We start from the raw sequence: 27,760 nt of genomic DNA on the forward strand, positions 1-27,760 counted from the left end.
GTTAACATGTTAACAGTCAGTATGCGTCAAGTACCAAAATATATGACTCTGACGAGTATACCAGCAAAATTAGTTAAAAAGCTTTAATGCTATTTTTACATAAAAAAAGCTGACAAAAAGGCTGACTTACTGTTGGTTTTCAAATTATGGGTTCTTGAGACCATTAGGCGTGTTCTGTCATGATAGACGTCTCCCCAAAATTTCGTGTCAATCCATGAAACTGGTGGCAGGGGCTATTTTTTTCTCATTTTCAAAGGGATGCATCTTAAATTTAGTGTTCAGGACCCTCAAAACACACACAAATATATGTATATATATATATACACAGGGTGATTCAAAAAGAATACGCCAAAATCATTACACATTTATTCAGTTCTAAAGCATTGTAATAGACTGAATCAATGTTCATTTGATACAGGAGTTATACATGTTTTATTGTGTTACAATTTCACGTAATTTCATGTAATCCTTTCTGTGCCGTTCAATTGTAGGAAGACCACGTGTTTATTTACCCCCAAAATGGCGACTCCTGATGATAGTAAACAAGGTAGGAGGATAGTAAAAGTTGATAGTAAAGGTAAAGTATTGGTATTGTTTATTATCAATAGCACTATTTCTATTGGTATTCATATTGCTCCATTTTTAGTGTAATAATGCTCATTGTCATTTATGTATCATTTTTTATTTTCGCTAACTGCTTATTTGCTATTACTTTTACCATCATATTTGTACATGTCGTATTTGCTGATGTTGCTCTGTTGTTGTTGTTGTTGTTGTGTTTACTGTTGTTGTTTTTGTCTCTCTGTTTAATCCCCCTCTTGTCCCCACAATTCCCCCCTCTGTGTTCCTTTTTTTTCCTCTTTCTATCCCCTCCTGCTCCGGCCCGGCTGCACCAAATGATAATATAAATACATTTAATAAAGTCAAAATACAAATAAGGCAACAAGAGAAGTATCCTACACTTCTCTTTTGTAAAGTAAATCTGAACAGCCGATATGGGCATCTACATCTGCTATATGATTTGCCCGAGAAGCTGGGCAGGACATTATAAAAAAATAAAAATAAAATGGCGACTCCTAAACAGAAGGCGTTTTGAGAAAACAAATTCCATTGTCACGGTGCAGCGTGCTTTTAGAACAGAATTTGGCATTGATGCATCCCATCGTGAGAGCATTCGACAGTGGGTTAAACAGTTAAAGATATGTTTTTTTTCAACAAGATGGAGTACCGCCCCATTGGCATCTCGAGGTTCGAACTTATCTGAATGAAAGCATGCCTCAGCGGTGGATTGGTACTACGTAGAAGTGCTAAAGACCTCGCTCTCTGCGCTTGGCCTGCCAGATCCCCGGACCTAACTGTGTGTGACTTTTTTCTGTGGGGGTATGTTAAAGACAAACTTTATTGCCAGCAAATATCGATGACAGGAAAGATCGAATAACAGCAGCAATCAACACGGTGGATCACAACATCCTGGGGCGCATTTGGGAGGAATTCTTATATTGTCTTGTTGTTGTCCGTGCTGCCGGTGGTGGCCATATTGAGCACTTGTAAAGCATGAATTAAATACTAAAAGTTATGTACAACACATGTGTTCAAGCTAGGTTTTCTATTGTTTTTCATTTTTGAAAAACCGAGTGATAATTTTGGCGTAATCTCTTTGAATCACCCTGTATATATTTTTGCCGGTTCTGACATGCCTGCAAAATTTGGTGAATTTCCGTGCATGTTAAAGGCCTCAAAAATGTGTCAAAATGTATGTAATTATAATAATGATAAAAAACAGAGCGGTTTCAATAGGGCTTTTGCAGTGCTTTGCATTGCCGCTCGAGCCCTAAAAATGGAGGGCATCTTACCATCACACGACCCTTTGACTGCACTTTCTGGCTGGCCACGGTCACACCCAGCCACATGCCCTCCACCATCTCGGATGGATTTGCTGTGAAAAAAATATTCAATTTATTATAAAAATGTACTTCATTTATTGAACTGAACGGGATGTTATCAAACACATTCAAAATGACTCGTTTAGGCATAAGAAGCTATGAGAGGCCGTTAGGGACATTATTCAGAATTACCTCTTACATACACTACTGAAATGCTCTCACATAAACAACTGAAATGTTTTTCTCTCTCACACACTACTGAAACACTGTCATACACACTACTGAAATGCTCTCACATAAACAACTAAGAGTGTTTCAGTAGTGTGTGTGTGGGAAAAAGATTTCAGTTGTTTATGTGAGAGCATTTCAGTAGTGTGTATAAGAGTGTTTCAGTAGTGTATGAGAGTGTTTCAGTAGTGTGTGTGAGAGAAAAACATTTCAGATGTTTATGTGAGAACATTTCAGTACTTTATGTAAGAGGTAATTCTGAATTATGTCCCTAACGGCCCCTCATAAGAAGCTGCTGCTGGCATGGTTGCAGATGTGATCCCATCCATCCATCCAACAAGTTTCATCACTCACTTGAGCTGACCAAGTCCATTCTCGAGCAGTCGGAGGCTTCTGTGGTAATGGGACAGGAGTAGACAGCACCTGTTTCATTGACGTTACTCAGCGACAAGGCTCTCTCCTTGGGCGCTCCAGCTAGTAGCCTGTAAACACACAAACACACGCACACACACACGCACGCATGCATGCACACACACCCACACACACCCACACACATTGACAAGATTATATCTCAACTTTGTCACGGTGCGTGACAGTACAAAGATAATAACGGCAGCAAAAAAATGCAAGCTGAATTGTTGAAAGTGAACACACACAAAAAAGATTCAACAAGAAATCATATTTGATCAAGTAATTTTGAATCAATATTATAAGGCAATAGAATCCTTTGATTCTCTCTCAGCAAAAAAAATATAATGAAAATAATCCAAATTGTATTGTTGATTTAATGGAAAAATATAAAAATACACATTTTGAAAAAAAAAAAGACAAAGAAAGAATTGCAATATATTATAATAATTTTCTGGGTTGAAATTGTTAGTACTATTTTAAATTGCACATATATAGATATGTGCAAGACCTACGGCCTGATTGTTTCAATATTTAGCACGCAGTGTCTGTGCAGACTGGCACAGTTACACACAAATGGCTGTGAGAAAGGAGGTGATCACATTGCTAAGACAAACAAATGAGAGAGAGAATATTCTGTCTGTGTGGGTGTCAACATATCTGGACTGTTAGAAATAAATACAAATATTATACTAGCGGTACTAAGAAAAATTAATTCAAATCCAAATCACGATTTTTATTTATTCTGATTGTAAATTGATTCATAATTTTCAAGAATCGATTTAAAATAGAATTGCAAAATAAAATAGTTTTTGTTTTAAAGAAACCATTTTTGGATTTAGAACATCAAACAACTAATAATTATGTTATCATTATTATTGATACTGTGGGTTTTATTATTTTTTGGCTTTCCTTTTTCTTAGTATTGTACTTGCTATAAATAAGTATTGTATTTGTATGTCTTCTCAATTACTTTGCAAATTTCTAAGCTAAGTATTGTAAAACTGGGATTTGGTTTGAGTTGCTCGGTTTTATGCACCAGTGTGCGTAAAAGTTGTACATCAGCAGCCAAGGGAAGTTTTTGTAACCGGTAACCTATTTTGAAAAGGTTTTATTAGAATTTATATACCAAATAATATATTACGAGAATCATGTTGCATCGAGAATTGATTCTGAATCAAATCATAACACCAAGAATCGGAATCGAATCGAATTGTGAGATGCTCAAAGTATCTCAATATTATACACAGTCTATTCAGCAATGATATTTTATAACTGTATCGCCGCTGGATGATTTAAGGGGCCGATTAAAACACATTTATTTGTTTTGGTGTCAGTTGGCCTTTTTTTCTTTAAACGGTGTTTGATTTTTCATGTAGGAAGGATATTATTAAAATATATCTCCTTTGTAAATCCTTGCAATATGCATGTGTTTGCCGCTGGATCATTCCAGATGCACCATCACAACATGGAACACCTCCCAGCGTGCACCTTCAATGTGCTAAAAGTAGTCTCTGTTTAAGTTAAGTTAAGTTAAGTTAAAGTTAAGTTAAAGTACCAATGATTGTCACACACACACTAGGTGTGGTGAAATTTGTCCTCTGCATTTGACCCATCCCCTTGTTTCACCCACTGGGAGGTGAGGGGAGCAGTGGGCAGCAGCAGTGGAATCATTTTTGGTGATTTAACCCCCAATTCCAACCCTTAATGCTGAGTGCCAAGCAGGGAGGTAATGGGTTCCATTTTTATAGTCTTTGGTATGACTCGGCCGGGGTTTGAACTCACAACCTACCAATCTCAGGGCGGACACACTAACCACTAGGCCACTGAGTAGGTTTACTAGATTGCGCTTCTATATAGCCCAGAAAAGGTGGTACAGATTATATTCATGCGCTTCATTTCAACAACATAACAAAACAATAGTGGTTATTTTGTCAATTACAGAAGCGCTCAGTATTTTAAGGACCTCATGCAAAAAAGCTAATCAAAGATCATTTCAATGACAACAGTGTTTTTAAGAATCTGCTGCAAAAATATGAGTCCCTCATAAGTTTTTTGAACTGAACTTGTCTAAATTATGAAAAAGAGAGGACCTAAAACGGAACCTTGAGGTACACTATTAGTATAACTAAAGAAGTTGAACACATGACTACTGACTGCATCTGAAGTAAACACTTTTTTTTTGACTCCATACTTGCACATTATTCTGTAACATTTAAAAAAGTACTAGGAATGACCTTTGGAACAAACTACTAAAGTAAACAACACAATAGAAACATGCTGTTATATTGCAAAGTCTCTAGAGAAGAAAATCCACAAGACCTTTGACAAGTCTGGACAACAACACACCTATTCATACAAGGCTGGTGGTTGACCTAATCTTTTTGTTGCCCCCCCGCAGCATACACACGCCCTATGTCTGCACCTTTCAACACAGTAAACTTTGAAGTGGAGGGATTATTCCTTGGTGCTGTGTGTGTGCTGGGACACTATTGACCAGGATTTATTATCGTCACTTGAAGGCGGAAGGTGTGGACAAACCTGTTTACAGCGGCTGACCAGTTTATTCATGTTCTACTCGACCTGTTCTACTCTGTTCTAGTTTAGAACGTGTAGCAAGTTACACATTGTCAAATAAAACTGCCCCCAACAGACACCCACAATCTTATCAGCAAGACATCAAAAAGCAGCCCGACATAACGGTGTCTTAGCATGACATGTACTGAACACATCATTTTACTTTTCACAATGAATAAATCATCAACCAAAGGTTTTAGTTCTGCCGGAAACAAACAAAAACCAACATGTGTGAATCATTTTCTAAAGAGCAGTACGTTTATCTTGTAATTCAACCGTCGCACATACATTATCATCTTGGAATCATTAATCTGGCCTTGGCGATCACAAGCAACAGGAACCAAGGTAGCCTCTAAGGCAGACCTGGGCATTGTGCGGCCCGCGGGCCGCATCCGGCCCTTTGTACGTCCCTGTCCGGCCCGCGTGAGGCCAATTATAAATTACAAAATACATTTTAAAAAGCATCTATTTCGAGTGTGCAATACAACGGTGCTGCTTTTGTTTTGAAAAGCGTTATTTGTATTACTTCCGTGTGGACGTATGCTCGTGCGCGCAGCGGCAATCTCAAATTACAAAATAAATTTAAAAAAACATCTTTGTCGTGCGTGCAATACAACTGTGCTGCTTTTATTTTGAAAAGTGTTATATGTGCGTATGTCCTGTGAGGGAAGGCGCACAGCGACAAGTGATGCCCGCAAAAAAGAGAAAAGTTGATGACGAATGGCGTGTTTTCAACAAGACAAGTAAAGGTAAAGCTGTGTGCTTATTTGTGGTACACACGTTGCTGTGTTTAAAGAATATAGTGTAACGACCTGCTGAAGTAGATGTTGTCTTCTTGAGTTGCGTAAATGAGGAGTGAGGAGACGTGCGTGTGGAAGGAACGAGATATGTTGAGCTGTGTTAGTATAGCTTGCTCAATAAAAGTTTAAAAAGAGCGTCAGACTTGATGTGCACTTCTTCTGGACGCTACAATTGGTGGCAGAAGTAAAACTTTGCGCATACTGCACTGTTTGTGTGCTACGTCATCGGGAGGTACGTGCCACGTGAGGAGCTCGCCGCAAAGAGAGAGAGAGAGAGAGAGAGAGAGAGAGAGAGCGAGAGAGAGAGCGTTTACAGGTGCAGCCACGCTGCTTGCCACGGGGGGAATTCCGCCCTCCATGAAGACTCCCAGGTTTGATGGCAAGGCGAACTGGGAGGCATTTCATCCCACTTCTGACATCAATTGTAGCGTCCAGAAGAAGTGCACACCAAGTCTGATGCACTTTTTAAACTTTTATTGAGCAAGCTATACTAACACAGCTCAACTTATCTCGTTCTTTCCAAAAGGAAAACCAATCCTCACTCCTCATTTCCGCAACAGCAACGCTTCCTCCTTCTTCGCCAATCACCTTACAGGCGTGCTACGTTCACAACGTTTTCTTATCTGGTTAAATAAAGGTTTTACAACAAAGAGGATGCAGGATAAAGTGACAGAAATTGAAATTTTTGTATTGTAATATACATCAGGAAGTGTTGTGTAAGAAAGTGTTAAAAATAAAACCATCAAAAGCCATCTGCTTTTGTATAAAGATAAGTTAGGTTAAATGAAAATATTATTATTATTATTATTATCTATCTTACGGTATATCAAAAATAATTTGAGCAAAATTTAATTGAAATATTGTCAGTGTGGCCCTCCAGCAGTGCTCGGGTTGCTCATGCGGCCCCCGGTAAAAATTAATTGCCCACCCCTGCTCTAAGGGCTGACAATGGAAGAGCAGTGCTGACGGGAGCTTTTAGTAAGTAAGACTGCACTGAGGTATGTGTGCAGCATGGAGAGTCATGCAGAGAATCTCTGCATAATTGTGCCTAGCACCAGGTTGAGCAAAGTGATAACATGTTTTTTTTTGCGGTTGCATGTGTCTCAAATACAAAAAATTGTGGGAAAATTGAGCTTTGACTAGGCAAATAACCCATAGTTAAACATATACAGTATCACACATTAACATAACATACAGATTATATGTATCAACTTTACATGTTTCATTGTATTTATGGTGAGTGCTGTTGACAGTTCAACTTTAATAATATCAATACAATATTTCAACTAGTTCTTTATTCTCTTTTATTACATACAATTGTTTGACCAAAACAAAGTCAGCAGTACATAATAACTAAACAAAAGCATTCAACTTCACAATCCTATTTAAAATAAGTATTCCTTGAGTTTGTAAACATTGACAAAAATCAACAAAAATATATTTTGAGATAATTAAAAATCACTCTTTTATCGATCATATACTGATACTACCTTTGGTATCAGCATCACCAATTCATGGATTGATCCGCCCTCCTCTTACGTGTCATGTCAAAGGTGAAGCTATGGGGATGGGTGGGCTGTGCCCCCCGGGCCCGGGTAGGAGCGGGAACCTACACGGAGGGGGGGAATGGCGGAGCGGCCTCTCACATTTCACTTTGCGACGTGTAAATTTAAAAGTGGATCGGCGATATTATATTTGAGTGTACTTCAAGGGCATCACCACGGAGACACTCTCATCTACTGCACATTCATGTTATCATGCTCCTACCTGTGGTGTTTTGTTATGTTTTTAAACAACCAGGAGACATCTACCACTTTTTATGGGCATTTTAGAAGCAGGCCGGTGCATCTACATTGAAACCGCTTTTTTTTTTTTTCAATCGCTGAAAGTACATGGTAGGGAAGCTGCACTTTTCCGCTCAAGACGCAGACAAATGCATACTTAAAGAAGATTTATTTTCCATAAGAAAATGTTAATGATATATATTCTATGTGAAAAAGACCAATGTCATTAAAACAATACTGAAACACATCAATCAATCAAATGTGTTTTAATCAGCCCTCTAGGTCCTCTTGCTGCTGCTGAATAGATGATAAGTATAATATTTTGGATTTTTATTTCTGACCCTCCAAAATATTGACACACAGGTGGGACGGAGGATTCTCGTCTGTCCATCGTCTGTCTGTGCAGCCCAAGCACCGATTCTGCAGTCGTGTGTGGAACTGTCAGTTTTGCGTGTCCTTCTCACACGTGGTAAATAAAACGCAAAATAGTGCTTGTCAAACGGAGATGAGTGTTGGTAAATCACATTGCGCGTGCTAAATCATTATATTTGCATTTTCCACTCCTATTATTGTGGGCGTTTCGATGATCAGCATATATTTTGCATATTCATGAAGACAGACGCAAAATAGATTGCGCTCCTTATTCTGCTCATTTAACAAACGCAATCCACATTGCACACGTTTAGTAGAACAGCTTTGCCTGTGCTATCAAGTTTGCACGTGTTTTAGTGCATGCAAACCTTTAGTAAACCAAGTGGAGTGATGGTGTACTTTCTATCCGCTATCGGCTGCGTTGAGTTTTTCCTACTGCTCCAAGCAGGGCGCAAACTTTGATCGCCGGCATGAGGGGCGAGCGTGCTGTCTACCGAGCTAAAGGCCCAGGCTTTTTTGCTCGATAGCACAGGGTTTAAGGGACATCGTCATGTGCCCCGCCCCCGGTCCGGCTCTGATTTGTTACGCCACTGTTTCATGTACTGATTGTGACAATGCTGACACACCAACAGTTGTTGTTATATTAGACCAGGGGTGTCAATCTCATTTTTGGAGGAAACTCTATTACCAAGTGGGCCGCACTGTTAAAATCAAGTCATGACAACTTAAAAATACAATTACGACAACTTCAGATTGTTTTCTTTGCTTTACTTTGACCCAAAATTGAACAAGCACATTCTGAAAATGTACTAACCCAAAATAATTCTCTTGACAAAACACTTCAAGTTAGTTGAAAATTCTAAGGAAAAAAATGTTGCAGTTGCAATAACACGGTGAAGAACACAATTAACTCAGCTTTATGGTAGATACATTGAGATAAGTCTATTCAATTGTAAGTCACAGCCTATCTGGGATTGAACAAAATACAAAATAAATAATAAATCAAAACTTGTAGGTATCAAATACCTCATTTGTCATTTCCGCATATTAATCCTGTGCTAACTTAATAAACCATACAAACTGAGGTAGAACCTATTCAAGAGGGTTAAGTTACTCCCTGCCTGGTAGACAACACTGTGTATTCCATGCATCCATCCATCCATCCATCCATCCATCCATCCATTCATCCATCCATCCATCCATCCATCCATCCATCCATCCATCCATCCATCCATCCATCCATTTTCTATCGCTTGCACAATGCATGAGCAATTTCAACAAACCACATGTATGAACTTAAGAGACTGACAGTATTGCAGTAAATCATACACTGCTCACTTTCTTTAAATTTCCACAGAAAAAAATAATTTTCACCGAACTATATCAGGGTCCAGTGTTTCATGCAAAATTTTAAGTGGGGTAACAAATTGTTTATTTTACTCTTAAAACCTGGCATCTTTTAACTTTCACAAGTGCATCAATATCAGGTACAGCTGTCAAACTCAAAGCTCGCTGGCCAGATCCAGCCGCCACATGTGGCCCGCAAAAGCCTTGAAAATGTTTGCATCAATAAAGGATTTTGTCTTTTTATACAAAATGTATTCGATCTTTCCATTTATACAGAAAAACATACATGTATTGTATGCAATTAAATATCCTTTAAACTTCAATATTGTCTAATAAAGCAACAAATATATATCATACATTTCAAACTTGTTGTTAGTGAAAACAAAAATAATAATAATAAATAGCTGCTTGACTTGTGATTTTAAAGCAACTTATCCATCAAATTGTACAAAAATGACAATAGATTTCAAGGTAAAAAAAAACGGCAACTCAGTTGCCAGAATTTAGCCATAAAAAAACTATAGTACCGTTTTTCCACTGACAGTAATATGCTGTAAAAAAAAAACATCGTACATTTTATGGTCAAATTGTGGTAACTGAGCTGACAGTTTTTTTTTGCAAAATCTAAAGACTTCTTTTTTTTACAGTGAATGTAAAAAAATAAAAAATAAAATGCATAGGCAATTGTATAATCATTTGATGAGGTGAATCCCTTTATATTCATATTCATAAATTATTTGCGGTTACAAGCGGCCCTCTGAGGGCAACCATAACTGCGATTTGGTCCTCAATGAAAACTTGTTCGACACCCCTGAAAGCAGGTGTCACATCTTGAGTGACAGACAATTTCAGAAAGCTATTCAAGTGCTTGTGTGTGAGCCTTAAGCGTGGCTTTGTTTTATTGATGCTCATTACAGATAAAACTTACTCACAAAGATATGTGGTTTCCCGTTCACTTCTGTGAATAAATAGGAGGATGATAATTTTTGTGCACTCTGAGTCCACTTTTGTCTTTTTTGACAGAGACATTTCGTGTAAATGAGGGTGCCAAAGCACGGCGTGTTTGAAGCAGAGACTTAAACGGCAGGTTTTATGTTTCTTTCACTTAAAAATGCAGCTCATTTTCACACTTCAACCCGTTCGAGGCCCAAATGAGGCCCATGGGCCGCATGTTTAACATCCCTGATCTAGACTTAGTCTCGTCCTCCAGTGATAATACTACTTAATACTTAAAAATTCTAAAAAATGCAGATTATTGTTGTAATGGAGGTCATTGTTGTTAACTTAGGGGAGCGACTACACACTGTGTATGGACACACATAATTAGCTGATAGCTGCTTGTTAGCCGGAGGACTAAAAATAAATACACTGTCAGCTACAGGAGACCGGTGCTTGTGATTGGCATAAAAATAAATTAATTGCCAGTTGCAATCACCTACTTTTACACGAAAATCGGTCGATACTGATCAGTGACCGATCGATTGACACATTCCTAGTATATACCATATTGGGCCGAGTCAAAGATGCGTAAAGTTATATTTCATTCATCATATTTTTTAGCTGCCCAATAGTCGTCAATGACTCTGCTTCATTGATTACCATGCACGGAGAAGAGTATGATTGCTTTCAAAAATTAGCTAGAGAAGCACAATTGGGACAATGTGTACAATGAAAATAATGTTGATAAAGAATATGGTACATTTTTAAACACGTTCATAGTGATTTATGACAAACATTTTCCATGGAAACAACTCAGTAGAAAGCAGAAAAAGAACAATCAACCATGGATGACAAAATGACTAAAATGCCTGCAATAACAAGAATACATTATATAGAAAATGTATAACACAAAAATCTACAGAGGCAAAAGATATGTACCGAAATAATAAAAACAAGCTTACTAGCATACTACGAAGATGTAGAAAAGAATATTACAGTGAATTATTGGACAGGAACAAAAACAATATGAGAGCAACACGGGGCATCCGCAATAGCATTACTAAAAATGTCACTAAGAGGGTTTACCCCCAATACTTCTTAGACAGAAACGTAAATAATAACAACATGAAGGAAGTAGTTGAAAGCTTCAATAATTACTTTGTAAATATTGGACCAAAATTGGAAGAAAGGATTACAGACACAGTTTGAGGACAGTACTTCAATGACACCGAAGATAGAAATCCCAACTCAATGTTCTTCACGAAAGTGACACAAAAGGAAATAGTTAAATTTGTGAAAAAATGCAAATCCAAGACTTCAATCGATTGTAATGGAATTTATATGGAAACGATGAAAACGGTTATTGATGAGATCTCAGGATAATTAATGTACTGTATATCAGTAATGTTAAAAGTTAAAGTACCAATGATTGTCACACCCACACTAGGTGTGGCGAAATTATTCTCTGCATTTGACCCATCACCCTTGATCACCCCCTGGGAGGTGAGGGGAGCAGTGGGCAACAGCGGTGGCCGCGCCTGGGAATCATTTTTGGTGATTTAACCCCCAATTCCAACCCTTGATGCTGAGTGCCAAGCAGGGAGGTAATGGGTCCCATTTTTATAGTCTCTGGTATGACTCGGCCGGGGTTGGAACTCGCGACCTACCGATCTCAGAGCGGACACTAACCACTAGGCCACTGAGAAACCTATCATTTCAAACAGGCAAATTCCTGAACAAAATGGAAATAGCTAAAGTTGTACCAATTTATTAGACTGAAGACAAACACCAACGTACTATTGACCTGTTACTTTACTTCTACAATTTTCTAAAATCATTGAAAAACTGTTCAATAACAGATTGGACAATTTCATAAACAAACATAGAATACTCGCTGAGAACTAATATGGATAAAAAGCTAATATTTCAACATCGATGGCTTTAATCGAAATAACAGAGGTAATTACCAATGCAATAAATGGTAAAAAGTGTTTATTATGTTGTAATTGTATGCATGTTCGAAATAAACTCATACCATAGCCATTATCTTAAAATTAGCATCGTAACGGATGCATCTCTCCAGGTCAATGGTATGTGTGTGAGTGACAGGAAGAAAAGCTATGACTATAATAAAGGAGTTATTTGGCACCTGTTGTTTTACATGTACGCACTCATCTCATATTAGCTGACCTTTTCTAGATACAAATCTTCTTGTACTTTGGTTAGTACTTTGTAAGGAATTGCAGCAAATAAAGTGTTTTTCCTCATGCAATTTCCAAGGGAAATTTGATTTTGGGTAAATAAGAGTGTTACAAACCCCTCAATAAGGAATTTTCTGAAATGAATCACTGTAGACTGATCACATCAAGGTAACACCATGGTTTAGTTCCTCAAAGTAGCATACCGTCTAAAACAACAATCATAAAAAACTAATAATCTACTTTTCAATAAACCCAATAGGACCATAAAGAAAATAAAAGCAACACGTTCTAATACTTCCAGCTTATCCTGAGTCCTTTGCTGCAACAATTCTCTGTTGTTACACATAACCACTGACTCAGCCATGCCAACACAACTCCTATCCAGGCCAAGCTCTACAACAATGTGTGTTCACCTCCATCTCCTTCCCAGCTCATCACTTCCTCATAAACAGGCTGACAAAAAAAAAGCATAGCAAATGAGTGGGCCCCGAACTTCTGCATTCCAAACCGTGTAGAGGACAGGTTGAAATCTGTCTTCTTCTGCTAAAGAAGTGAGGTGAACGGCTGCTTGAAGCGTGTATTTAGTGTGGCTGGCACGCCCAGGTGAGGTGAGAGTGGCTGAGCATTCTTCACATCACCAGTAAGAGGACTTAGATAAGCCACCATTTACTACATTGTGTCTCAAAGTGGTGTTTTACAGTCAGTACAACAGATCCCTGCTATTTGCAGATGTTCAAAGACCACCCGCGAAGGTATAAAAAAGGAAATGATAGACGCACCTATAAAATGCTCCTTTTTGATTCTCTGAACTAGAGGGCCCCTTAATTACATTTAAAGGGGAACTGCACTTTTTTGGGGAATTTTGCCTATCGTTTACAATCATTATGAAATATATGACGACGGATGATTTTTTTTTTTAATGCTTTCTAAATATTAAATAAACGTAAAAAAAGTCAGCTTACTGCTAGGCCAATGGGAGCTCCACTATACCGCCCAATAAAATCCGATAAATAACCATTCAAAATGCACAAACAATAATCAATTGACACTTTGTTACTTAAATATTAACCAAGTATTAGTGATATTGTTATTATAAGCGCAAAGCAGCGATGTAATCACTTCCGTTTGGCCCTATGTTTACATCATCGAGTGATCTGCTGCTTCCTTGCTCCCCTGCTCCCTTTAAGTTTATTGTAGATCATAAATCATGCCTCTCACCTGGAGAGTAGATGACTGAGAATATAATACGATGAGTTGGGACACTTTGACTGCCATTTATGACATGGATCTGGCGAGAAGGTCATAAAAAGCCCCCGCCCCGTTTCTTTGCGAGGATTATGAGACATTTTTCACCTAAATGGGAATATATGAACATCCGGGCAGTCGGAATCCTAATGAAAGCAGACCGTGTACAGTAAGTGATATTTTATTATGTTTGTTGTCTCTCCTAAAGTCTGCATTGAGCAAAAATCAGTGATGAAGGAAAAAAAAAAGCGAATGTGACGCGTTTTTTAAATTAATACGAAAATATAAAATGTTATTATAAACTTGTAGCTGAATGCATAATGGAAAGTGTTAAAAATGAACATATCATTGTTTGTTCCTCACACGTTCTTATAGTTACACTTAAGTGTTACATGAAGTTACTTGTTATTGGGTGAGAGCGAGTTGTGTGTGTACACAACCAGTGTTTCCCATAAACTGCCAAGATACCTGTGGCGGTGGGGGCGTGGCTATGGGCGTGGTCACCATGACATCATCGAGTAATTTGCATAATTTACTACAATGATATGATTTTCTCTAAAAAGGCTCAAAAAATGTATACTTACTAATTAATAATAACAGTTTTGTTTTAAACGTCCATCCATCCATCCATTTTACAATATAATTACAACACTTTATGTACATATTTATATACAGATTTGAACAATAAGTTATTCACTGAAATATATTTATTAATTGTGGTTCTTACAAAAAATATATCTTATAAAAATATAAAAGCTAAAATGTCTCTTAAAGCTCTGCCCCTTTAATTAGTGCATACTAAATAATTTAACTTTAGCCTACTACTACAACCATATTATTTACCAGCAACACAAAGTGAAACAGAGGCAGAGGTGTCCTGCCACAGTCAGTAACAAATAAACAGAAAACAGTAGTGGTGGTAGATAGACACAAAGCTTCATCAAACATCTGATCCACTGAACAAAGAGCTCCAAAAATCTTGATCCTACACTTCTCTTTTGTAAAGTAAATCTGAACAGCCGATATGGGCATCTACATCAACTATATGATTTGCCTGAGAAGCTGGACAGGACACAAAAAAATAAATAAATACAAAATAAAAAATAAAAATGTTTTTTGTGGCGGGCCGCCACAAATAAATTAATGTGTGTGAAACACTGACACAACATATACTGCAGCAGAGCAAAATAGACTTCTGCTTGTGTGTTTTGTGCTGTTAATGACTGCTGCTACTTTACGTTATTTTTAAAACTTAGTGTTAAATACAAATCCTAACAAAAACACTGCAACGTGTTTTGTTTTTAGAACATTAGGGTTTGCATGTCACTGTGTGTGTGTCAGTCAGATGATTTTAGTAATAACTAGCATCTAATAAAAATAAAAATACATTTGCTTTTCCCTTATTTAAAGAGTGGGCGTGCAGCGGGCAAGTTCGATGCCACAGTTACAGTACATCATCGTCTACCAACTACCTGATGCCTTCCAGAAGCAACTGCTTGCTACATCGTCAAAAATGGCATAAGACCTCACTGCAGTGCTGTCATTTTTAATTGAAAAACTTTCAAATAGTTGAGAGGTGTTCTCTGATATGTGTAGATATCTGATGAGACTAGACCTCTCATCAACACTATTGTTGTATACTAGGACAAATAATGCAGTTACATCTTATGGCCACCATGTCCCATCTTGCACATTTTTACATTTAGTTTTATTTATTTATGTTATTTAGTTTCTGCCATGTTACTCTGGTAATAATGCTTATGTTGCTTTCATACGCACATTTAATTTCTACGTGAGGCACATGTAACAATTATCTACAATAATGTTTCTTCTACAAAGTATATCATTTTGAATGTTTTATTTTTTTTAAATATAAAACTTAGTTAAAAGATTTCAGTATGAGTACTTTTTGAATACATTTAAAAATACGTCCATAATAATGATAAACGTGACAGTTGTAACGTAATTGTTTCAATTTATAATATTTATTTTTTAAATAATATTATAAATATTAATGAACATACTTCAAGTTGAGGGACTTTGCTCAGCATTTTAGGTGAGAAGAAAAAGATATTAATAAAATATTATTGAAAATCTTTAGTTAATTGCTCATTTCTTAATCGCTTATCGACAGCACGATAAATAAGCATTACAAACACCTGTCGATACACTATAAGGCCTTCTTAAATTGTTAAAATATAACAAGAGATAGCAACTGCTAAATAGTTTTTCTTCTCATCCTAGATTATGTTTGTTCTCTCACCATAGTAGCTAAAAATCAATATAGTATACCTTTAAAAAAATAACTTACTCAAAAGGGTTCCCTTTGTCTTTTTGTTCTTATACGTTTCCATTTTCTTCTAGTCACAGAAGAAAATGAAAAAGTATAACCGAATTTAGTTTAGCATGTTTTAAAAATATAATTTTTCAAATTTTCTAAAACTGCTGCGCCACCGTCTGAAGTCTCCTTGCGCCTCCCACTCAGATTTTGTAAACCACTGTCTTACAGAGAAAGCGAGGGAGTGATGGTGAGGGGAAAGAAAGACAAACAAAAATGTCACAAGGTCATGTGAGTTTTGTAAACAGGGATCTGTCGGTAGGACACTCCAAAAACTTGACCAGATTTCAAATACTCAAACTTCACCTGACCACCAGGAAGTCAATTAAAGAAGACTTCCTCCCTCATTCAAAGCACATCCATTTCCTGTGTTTACCAACAACATACACTATATTGCCATCGGTATTTGGCCACCCATCCAAATGATCAGAATCAGGTGTCCTAATCACTTGGCCCGGCCACAGGTGTATAAAATCAAGCACTTAGGCATGGAGACTGTTTCTACAAACATTTGTGAAAGAATGGTCCGCTCTCAGCTCAGTGATTTCCAGCATGGAACTGTCATAGGATGCCACCTGTGCAACAAATCCAGTCGTGAAATTTCCTCGCTCCTAAATATTCCAAAGTCAACTGTCGGCTTTATTATAAGAAAATGGAAGTGTTTGGGAACAACAGCAACTCAGCCACTAAGTGGTAGGCCACGTAAACTGACAGAGAGGGGTCAGCGGATGCTGAAGCGCATAGTGCAAAGACTTTCTGCACAGTCAGTGGCTACAGAGCTCCAAACTTCATGTGACCTTCCAATTAGCCCACGCACAGTACGCAGAGAGCTTCATGGAATGGGTTGTTTCCATGGCCGAGCCGCTGCATCTAAACCATACATCACCAAGTCCAATGCAAAGGGTTGGATGCAGTGGTGTAAAGCATGTCGCCACTGGACTCTAGAGCAGTGGAGACGCATTTTCTGGAGTGATGAATCACGCTTTTCCATCTGGCAATCTAATGGACGAATCTGGGTTTGGAGGTTGCCAGGAGAACGGTACATTTCGGACTGCATTGTGCAGAGTGTGAAGTTTGGTGGAGGAGGATTTATGGTATGGGCTTGGCTCCTTAGTTCCAGTGAAAGGAACTTTGAATACTCCAGGATACCAAAACATTTTGGACAATTCCATGCTCCCAACCTTGTGGGAACAGTTTGGAGCGGGCCCCTTGCTCTTCCAACATGACTGTGCACCAGTGCACAAAGCAAGGTCCATAAAGACATGGATGACAGAGTCTGGTGTGGATAAACTTGACTGGCCTGCACATAGTCTTGACCTAAACCAGATAGAACACCTTTGGGATGAATTAGAACGGAGACTGAGAGCCAGGCCTTCTCGACCAACATCAGTGTATGACCTCACCAATGCGCTTTTGGAAGAATGGTGGAAAATTCCTATAAACACACTCCGCAACCTTGTGGACAGTCTTCCCAGAAGAGTTGAAATTGTAATAGCTGCAAAAGGTGGACGAACATCATATTGAACCCTATGGGTTAGGAATGGGATGGCACTTCAAGTTCATATGTGAGTCAAGGCAAGTGGCCAAATACTTTTGGCAATATAGTGTATGTGTCTTTCACCAACAATTTTCACACGGCTGCCTTCTGCCTTACATGTCAATGTATAAATATTACTGTAATAGTGTCTAGGAAAAGCTTGTCTAGCAAACAAAAGGCAAGTGTCTAACTGTAAGCTGTCTGGCTGTGAATTTTTAAAGTGTTTTTCACAATTTCCCGGTATCTCTTGTTAATACGTAACCTGTCCAGTGCAGGGTGTGCCAATATGGCCCTCAGGCTAAAGAAAATGTTTTACAAAACCTCAGGTTTTGTTTTTAACTCTTGATAGAATATACAACACTACAAATGACCATCAATCGTTTTCCTTGACATTGTGGCTAAGAATGAAGAGTACCATTAAGAATATATGCAGAATACAAGTTTTTTATTGTCGTCAATAAACCTCAACCATCTCCTCTCTAACCAAAAATGTGATGTGTAAGGCTTGTTTTTTGGCAGCCAAATTGTAAACATGTAGAAGCTTGTAGCTGTTGTCAGGGTAAGATTAGGGGAAACGCAGACAGACAGTTGGTTACTGGAGACAGAAATTATGTTCTAATTATCATTTTTTTTGCAGTATTTAACCCTGAAAAGATCTTGGAGTTTGTTTATTTATCATTTTGTTTTAATACATTTTTTTTAAATTGCCTGAAAATGGAAATAGCCACACAAACCCAGACAATTTTTTTGGCATTCAGTTTTTTAATGGTTAAACACAAAGTTTGCCACAGGATGATAATAAAAAAAAAAAGAATTGTCATCAGGTTTAAACAAAATATCCCATTCAAAACTACTAATATTTAAATTTTTTAATCCAACATTTATTTTAACACAAATTAATGCAATACAGCACTTTACTATATACTCGACTTGTCCAGGGTGTAACTTGCCTTTTGCCCGAGTGCAGCTGGGATAGGCTACAGCACCCCCGCGATTCCGAGAGGGACAATCGGTAGACAATGAATGGATGGATGAATGATTTGATAATTTTTTCGTTTGTCCACAGAATGGTGCTACAATTGTGTTTTTAGAGCATTCAGCAAAACTTCCCATTTTACTATTTTCTGCAAGGGTGCCGTGCTAATGAATTGAATGGATACATTTTTGTCACAAATTATAGAATACAACAGAATAGAATAGGCGCTCACCATCCACAGCACTAAGAAGACAAACAGGCGGCAGCTGAACAGCCAAGAATGCTTAAAACACAAAGCTATACACAGGGAAACTATTAATAGATATATATTTGTATATATACATATATAAGTATACATACATACATACATACACACATACATACACACACACATACACACACACATACACACACACACACACATATACATATACATATATATATATATATATATATATATATATATATATATATATATATATATATATATATATATATATATATATATATATATATATATATATATATGTTAGGGATTTCGAACTTAATACAATATGGCTGCTTTTACTATTTACTGATGAGCCACAAGCGGAAAAATAGTGATCAGAAATTAACAAAGAAAAGGGTAAATTATGGTAAATTATACCACGACCAAAGCCATGACAAGTTCTTATCCCGACAAGACAAAAACTTTTTTTTAAATCCACGATTGCTGTAAGACGCCACACAGCACATATATAAAATACATATGTGTAGATAGATATATATATATATATATATATATATATATATATATATATATATATATATATATATATATATATATATATATATATATATATATATAAAAATACATTAATTAAGTATATTTTATGTAGAAATAGTTTTAAAGGGGAACAGCACTTTTATTTAGGATTTTTTTCTATTGTTACCAATCATTATGAGAGACAAGAGACAAGTCTTTTTTTTAATGATTTTAAAGATGATAAAAAAAACATTTAAAAGATGGGGCTAATGGGAGTCACCATTGTAACCTTCAGAGCCCTCTAAAACAATTTATATACACAGTGCAAGTCTATATATAATGTAGTAACAGACACATTCATAACAATATGTAATATGTTCAATATTTACCGTATTGTAGTAATTTCTGGGACTGATTTATTTTGCGCATTGATTTCTGTTTTCATAGCAGCGTACGTCTGACTTCTGGCAACATGTGTGTTCCTACTTCCGGAATCAAACACGAGAGTGTCTTCTAATCATGGCAGACTTGGTAACATGACAACGAAAACAACAATTTTTGGACAAATCTGGATTTACAACCTTATATTTTTGAAGCTAAATTTATTGAGGATGAACTAGTGCTTACAGAAGCGAGCACAAAGAAGAGTGTGAGACGTAGGAGCAGACGGAAGCTGGGAGAGGGGGATGAAAGCAATTTTGACGCTATGAATATGGAACTTGGAGCCAAGCTATTTCAACATAAATGGACTGCCTTCCCAAAATCAACAGGAAACTGCTGCACCAGACGAACAAGTGTCTATTGACTGAGTCACTTTAATATCGGTCATGATTAACACAGCACTTCATGCATGTTAGTACAACTACAGTACATACGCTGTCTGGCTAGCTCATCTCTGTACAAACAATATATGAAATGTGGGCTAGTACTTTACAGATACTGTAATATGATTGTTTATGTTTTTCAGTCAGTACAGATTGGTGTTCTATCGCAGTGTTGTGCATTAAAAACTCAAAGGCGTTTTGTGCTCTTGTAGAAGCTAGCTTATCTCTTGCCGTAGTTAGCTTTTACGGCTAAAACCGTAGCACACCGATGTGTTACTACAATAGAAAAATTGTTTCTCAGTGTTGACTCTTGCAATAACAATGTTGCTACAGCTTGGTTATTATACGGGTTACAGAACGTAAACAGGGTTCGAATTTAACCACGGTCACCGCGGTGAGTGCCGCGACCGCCCTTTACACTTGCAGTAATGCACTAGAAAATTGACCAGCATCAACGGCAAGAACATGCCGTGACCGACCTTGACTTTTTACTTGTTAATGGACAATAGTAACATAATTGTTTTGTGGAATAAATTGATAAAACACCACAAAATAACTTTTTTTCTTACATTTTCAACTGTTTAAGACATCGCATAATTAACGTTAATCGATATAAACAACATGGGCGCAGCCATTTCGGAAGGGTGTGTCGAAGGTTAACCGAAAAAGAGAACAGCCGAGTTGTTCCGAGATTTTCCGAGAGATACACTAGTGGCCTAGTGGTTAGAGTGTCCGCCCTGAGATCAGTAGGTTGTGAGTTCAAACCCCGGCCGAGTCATACCAAAGACTATAAAAATGGGACCCATTACCTCCCTGCTTGGCACTCAGCATCAAGGGTTGGAATTGGGGGTTAAATCACCAAAAATGATTCCCAGGCGGGGCACCGCTTCTTCCCACTGCTCCCCTCACTTCCCAGGGGGTGAACAAGGGGATGGGTCAAATGCAGAGGACAAATTTCACCACACCTAGTGTGTGTGTGACAATCATTGGGATTTTAACTTTAACTTTAACTTTTGTATCAGGGTCTGGAAGGACGTCAGGTGTTCGGTTTAATTTACGTCAGGCACCTCTCAAAATGCAGAGTAAGGAACAAATCAAAAAAGGAAAACACGAACAATTATCGGCTGTTGGGAAAAAATGTAGCAAGCTACACAACTTCTTTTGGTATGTTAATTACTTAGTTTAAATGGAGTGCTAAATTAGTCGATCGTTTGCCCTCGAAACTCAGCAGTTCTAGACCAGTCAATGTTGTTTATGTGCTGTATCGATAATGTTTATTTTGATTTGTGTGTAACACACGAGGATTTGTTTACTTTTTTGTAAACGTTGAACATCGCTGATGTAAACAGTAATGGAATAATGGAATTAAAATTGCATAGCGTGTTATATGTTCGTTTATACACACCTTTACCACAAGTTTGTAGGCCGGCGTAAGGGGAAACTATGCCAATTTTTTTTCAGATAAATGTGTATGAGTATATAAATATGCTTTGGAGCCCTTGCCTTGAAAGAAAATAATGTTTGCCTTGGTACCCTTCCAACTTGCCCTAGTGCCCTAAAATATGAGCCCTCCTTTAAGGCAACACTTGCCTTGACCTTAATAAGTTAAATTTCGAGGCCTGCGTAAATCAAGTATTGGTGACAGTTTTTAATGCATTTTTAAAGTGATTTTGAGGTACAACTGATTGCTCCCATTAGCTGCATTGCCAGCCACCTGGCAATGCCAGAGACCATTTTTATGTTAGAAAGCAAAAAAAACAAAAAACTTTTGTCTTCTTGTCCTAATGATTGTGAGTAATTGGTAAAATTCCAAAAAAGTGCTAAAAGTGAAAAGAAAATATAAATATGTGCATAACATATTCACAGCAGTTTTGGGGAAGCCATTAAGACAAAGTGTGAGTTTAACTCTGTAGAAAAAAACAATGCATGCAAATTAATGTCACTGCCAATAATGAGTAAATACTCCCTAATATTTAATAATAGAAAGAAAAAAAATCCACTTTTTTTTTTTTTTACATAAACATAACTGTTTTTTTCTGAACGCAAAAAAATAAATAAAGATTTTATATGAATATTTCATTTTACATGGCAAACATAATGGAAGGTTTTACAAAAAGGACTTTTGGTAACACTCAAGAAGTGTAGCTGTACACCTCGCGGTACCTAGATAACAGTGATGTGGTGAGTGACTCCTGTGCTTCAATAGCAAAGTGATGAATTGGCTCTGTGTGTTCAGGAAACAGTGTAATAAAGCAGCAGGAGCGGGTGAATACACACATTGCTATTGGACTATTCAGAGCAAGCACACCTTGCTGTTAACACATTGACCTTACACAAAATATGACTCACACATGAGCTGTCACTGGACAAACAGTGATACAGCACTACACATTAAAAAAAATTGCAGACAACCATATTGCGTAAAACAACTTCAATAGAGGACAACTTGATACAATCTTCATACAGGTGATTTATTACAGTTGAGGTTCTGGCAAACTATAACAAGGGATAATCGCAGACTGCGGCATGCAGGCACACAAATGTAATCTTTCCAGCCATCAGCCGACAAAATAAACTGTAGCAAGTTGAACTCGAAACAGATCTCATACATCAAAAGTAAACCCCCCTTGTAAACCTGTCAACGCAATCAGCAAACAACAACAAAAAAGCCCAACAATGACAGAACATAATTGTTTACATGAAGACACCTGATAGGAGAGTGTTTATTGTGTGGTAAGCTAACCGAACAACAACAACAACCCCAAAACCGTATTAAATCCCTACCATAGGGATACATTTAAATGAAATCGGATTCCAAAATGAATCAAATCATATTCAAACAGATGAAATAGTGTTGACGTGCAGGACTTAACAGTGCACACCTGTGTTGTCATACACTAGTCAAATCGCCATCTCAGCAGGCCAAACATCCTGCTTGGAGACCACCATATGCCACTAGTGAAACAGTAACGCGAGAACAAACACATTTAGGGCCAGTGTGACAAATGAAACATGACAGGACTTACTTTGATACTAAACTAACTTGCTTTTCATTAGCAGCTAGAAAAACCTTGACTGACAAGGCTGGTTTATGCTTGGAAAAGGGGCCTCCGACTGTCTGCTATTGTCATTCGGACCAAAAACACAACAGCCACAATACTATAGTCCACCTTATAATTATAATATCATTAACAGTTAAGTTTTGCAGTTCAAGTTCATTACAACTGGTCTTAGCCATATAAAAAAATAAAGGCCCGGTTAAAGCTACAGTAAGAAAAAGTATGTTTGTGCTCTGAGTTGTCGCTACAGTTACAAAAACTTAACCTGCCTCTATCCCACTGTGATTAGTACACATTAGAGTTGCAGCTATTGTATATTTTACTGATTGAGTAATCTATCAATTAGTTTGTTCGATTAACTGAATCATCGGACAAAATACATTGCATAACCTCAATACGTATTTTGGGTAAAATAGTAAAATGCCATAATTTTAACTATTTTGTATATATATATATATATATATATATATATATATATATATATATATATATATATATATATATATATATATATATATATATACATATACATATATATATATATATATATATATATATATATATATATATATATATATATATATACATACATACATACATATTTATACATATATACAGTATATATATATATATACATATATGCAATATATATATATATATATATATATATATATATATATATATATATATATATATATACAATAATACATTTATACAGTTAATTATTTTTTACATTTATCAATAATCCATATATTAAAATTGTTACTCGGTGCCATTTTGAACAAGTATGCACACATATGATATATGTCCTCAAACACATACCAAGCAGGTGTGTAAGCCAAACTTTGTGGTTCATTTCCGTGTCAAATATGAAACATGGTCTTTGAGGTATTGAAGCATATAGTTTTTCTAAAGACAGGTGACCCTCATCCACCCGCAGGCCAGCCAACTACACCAGCGTCTTTTCCATGCTGCTCCACACACGGGGCAAAAAAAAGGATCTCTTACAGTTTTGAAACAGTCCACTCTGCAGGTAGTATAGCAATGAAAGGCCCACTGGAGAGAATCTCCTCTGTGGAGAATAGCAGGAGGTATAGCATCCTGCTGGGATCCATTTCACTATGTTATTAGAGGCTGCCATTCATTGTGCAAGTTCAACATACTGATTGGATACACACAATAAATACCGCAGTCACCATGGACTAACTTTCACTTGCAGTAGAATTAGACTGTAAAACATGAATGAGGGTGCAATGAACACGCCTGCATTCTTATCTCAAAGTGTTTCACTGGGCATGACAGTAGATCACCAAAAGGCCTCCTCCAGGCTCAAAGACCACCAACACTTTGCAGATAAAAAAAGCTTGGAGCGCAGCCATGATGTAAATCTGTGTCATTTACTTTATTTAGCCTGTGCCACATCCTACAGCAGTGGTTCTCAAACATTTTTCACCAAGTACCACCTCAGAAAACACTTGGCACTCCAAGTTCCACCGTAATGACCAACATTTAAAAACAGTAGCGTAGTAGGCCTAAATATTCATTAAAATCAAAGCAGAGGTTTTGATTACCAGGTATATTAAATTTTTTTGGCCGTTGTAACATTACGCACAGTTTGAACAGTAACACTGTGTTTGAATATTCAATTAAGTGATTATTTGGCATACTACTAAATGGAGCCCGCATATCACAGTTTGAGAATCCCTGTCCTACAGTTTAGCATATATATGAGATACCATAAATCGCAAAGTTTGTGACAGGTTTTAAAAGCCTCGAAAAGTTAAATATGTTCCACAATAGTGTATTGAAAATGTGGGCTAAAATCTCCTGTAGCCTTGATCATGGATGTAAGTGTTTTTCTACCAGAAACACACTGTTGTGCGTCTGTAGATTGAATGCTGATGAGTTATTTTAATGCCTGTCTCTAACAAAATGTGTCTCCAAGAAGCGCTATATAAATGTCTCCATGTGTACTTGTCCACTGTAATAGATGCCAAATCCTCCCTGAAAAGCAGTGTCCTCTGCAGTGAACATTCGTGTTTTGCACAACAGGTAACATTTGACAAAAGAAATAGACCAAAAACAAATCTCCACTAGACAGGATGCAGTTCTAAGGAGGATATGTCACGTACAACAATGTAACCTTAAGGACACAAACGTTAGCAACACTTACCTAGCTAGGTGAGCTAAATTGCTAGTGTCATTGAATAGGTAGACACGCCCCTTTGAGCCTACATTGAGCCTAAACTTGTGGGGGCAAGGGTCAGAGTAGGAGTTGGCGTTATGGCCTAAAATCTATTTCGAGATATACTGTATGTTGCAGCCTCCTGCGATAAAAATATATATATCACAATATATTATTTGGTATGTAATTAACATAAATATTTCAAAACGGGTTACAAAGGTTCCTAACTTGGCTGCTGGCTAATGCAGTAACATATTGCGTAATTTCATGTTGTATTATTTTCTCACAACAATTCTTATTGCTAATTTACTCTTAATATCTGGCTACTATCTACACTTCTGTTAAAATATAACAAGCACTTATTTTACTGTTGTTTGGATACTTTACATTAGCTTTGGACAAAGGTACACATTTTAAAAGATTAAAGTACCAATGATTGTCACACACACACTAGATGTGGTGAAATTTGTCCTCTGCATTTGAAAAAGTTACAAAGGTTGTGAGTAAATAGATATGATCAAAATAATATAAATCTCAGATTGATCATAACATCCTATTAGAACACATCAACTCATGTGTCGGCATGTCAGACTTAACTTTTTCTTGGTTTAACTCCTATTTCCGTGAAAGGATGCACTATGTGTCCCATAACTACGACTTCGGAGTATGTTAAGGTAACATGCGGAGTTCGACAGGGTTCAGTTCTTGGCCCTGCACTTTTTAGCATTTGCATGCTGCCAGTGACGCAGAGATCATTGTACATGTGTTCGTTACGTCTCGTCTTGATTATTGTAACACATTATTTTCAGGTCTCCCCATGTCCAGTTACAGGCAGTACAAAATGTGGCTGCTAGAGTCTTGAATGAGACAAGAAACTTTGATCATATTACACCTATAGTGGTCCACCTGCACTGGCTCCTGGTACATTTAAAATGTGATTTTAAGGTTGTATTACTTTTGCACAAAATTCTATCTTATCTTGCTGATTGTATTATACCCCATGTTCCGTCCAGAAATTTACGTTCCAAGAACGCTGGCTTACTTGCGATTCCCAGGGCCCAAAAAAAGTCTGCAGGCGCTAGAGCAGACCTGGGCAAATTATGTCTGTTTGGCCACAATACCCAGCAATATGTTTGGAGGAGAAAAGGTGAGGCCTTTAATTACAGGAACACCAAGCCTACCGTCAAACATGGTGGTGATAGTATTATGCTCTGGGCCTGTTTTGCTGCCAATGGAACTGGTGTTTTACAGAGAGTAAATGGGACAATGAAAGAGGAGGATTACCTCCAAATTCTTCAGGACAACCTAAAATCATCAGCCCGGAGGTTGGGTCTTGGGCTCAGTTGGGTGTTCCAACAGGACAATGACCCCAAACACACGTCAAAAGTGGTAAAGGAATGGCCAAATCAGGCTAGAATTAAGGTTTTAGAATGGCCTTCCCAAAGTCCTGACTTTGGACAATGCTGAAGAAACAAGTCCATGTCAGAAAACCAACAAATTTAGCTGAACGGCACCAATTTTGTCAAGAGGAGTGGTCAAAAATTCAACCAGAAGCTTGCCAGAAGCTTGTGGATGGCTACCAAAAGCGCCTTATTGCAGTGAAACTTGCCAAGGGATATGTAACCAAAATTAACATTGCTGTATGTATACTTTTGACCCAGCAGATTTGGTCACATTTTCAGTAGACCCATAATAAATTCATAAAAGAACCAAACTTCATGAATGTGTTATGTGACAAACAAGTATGTGCTCCAATCACTCTATCACAAAAAAATAAGAGTTGTAGGAATTATTGGAAACTCAAGACAGCCATGACATTACGTTCTGTATGTAAACTTTTGACCACAACTATATATATATATATATATATATATATATATATATATATATATATATATATATATATATATATATATATATATATATATATATATATATATGTATATATATATATATATATATATATATATATATGTATATATGTATATATATATATATATATATATATATATATATATATATATATATATATATATATATATATATATATATATATATATATATATATACATATATATATATATATATATACACTTACACATTCACACCGGCCCCCAGACACATTTTTTTCTTTCAATGTGGCCCAAATAATTCCCAGGTCTGCTCTACAGCGTTTTCTATTCGTGCTCCAGTACTCTGGAATGCCCTACTGGCGACAGTTAGAGATGCTACCTCAGTAAAAGCATTTAAGTCCCACCTTAAAACTCATCTATTTAGTCTAGCATTTAAATAGACTCTGTTTTAGATCTGTT

General features: G+C 37.0%; 1 protein-coding gene across 3 annotated transcripts in view; it reads right to left on the reverse strand.

The window, feature by feature from the left end:
* The window catches only part of itga3b (integrin, alpha 3b), a 79,182-nt gene that overhangs the window by 38,561 nt on the left and 12,861 nt on the right, over nt 1-27,760 (reverse strand). For all 3 annotated transcript variants that reach the window (XM_062056014.1, XM_062056015.1, XM_062056017.1), the window contains exons 2-3: nt 2,466-2,593; nt 1,854-1,936 (exon numbers count right to left, since the gene is read on the reverse strand). In XM_062056014.1, coding sequence (XP_061911998.1) covers nt 1,854-1,936; nt 2,466-2,593 — 211 coding nt within the window. The remainder of the gene's footprint in view (nt 1-1,853; nt 1,937-2,465; nt 2,594-27,760) is intronic.

Source organism: Entelurus aequoreus, linkage group LG08 (genome assembly GCF_033978785.1).
Source record: "Entelurus aequoreus isolate RoL-2023_Sb linkage group LG08, RoL_Eaeq_v1.1, whole genome shotgun sequence".
Classification (NCBI taxonomy): Eukaryota; Metazoa; Chordata; class Actinopteri; order Syngnathiformes; family Syngnathidae; genus Entelurus; species Entelurus aequoreus.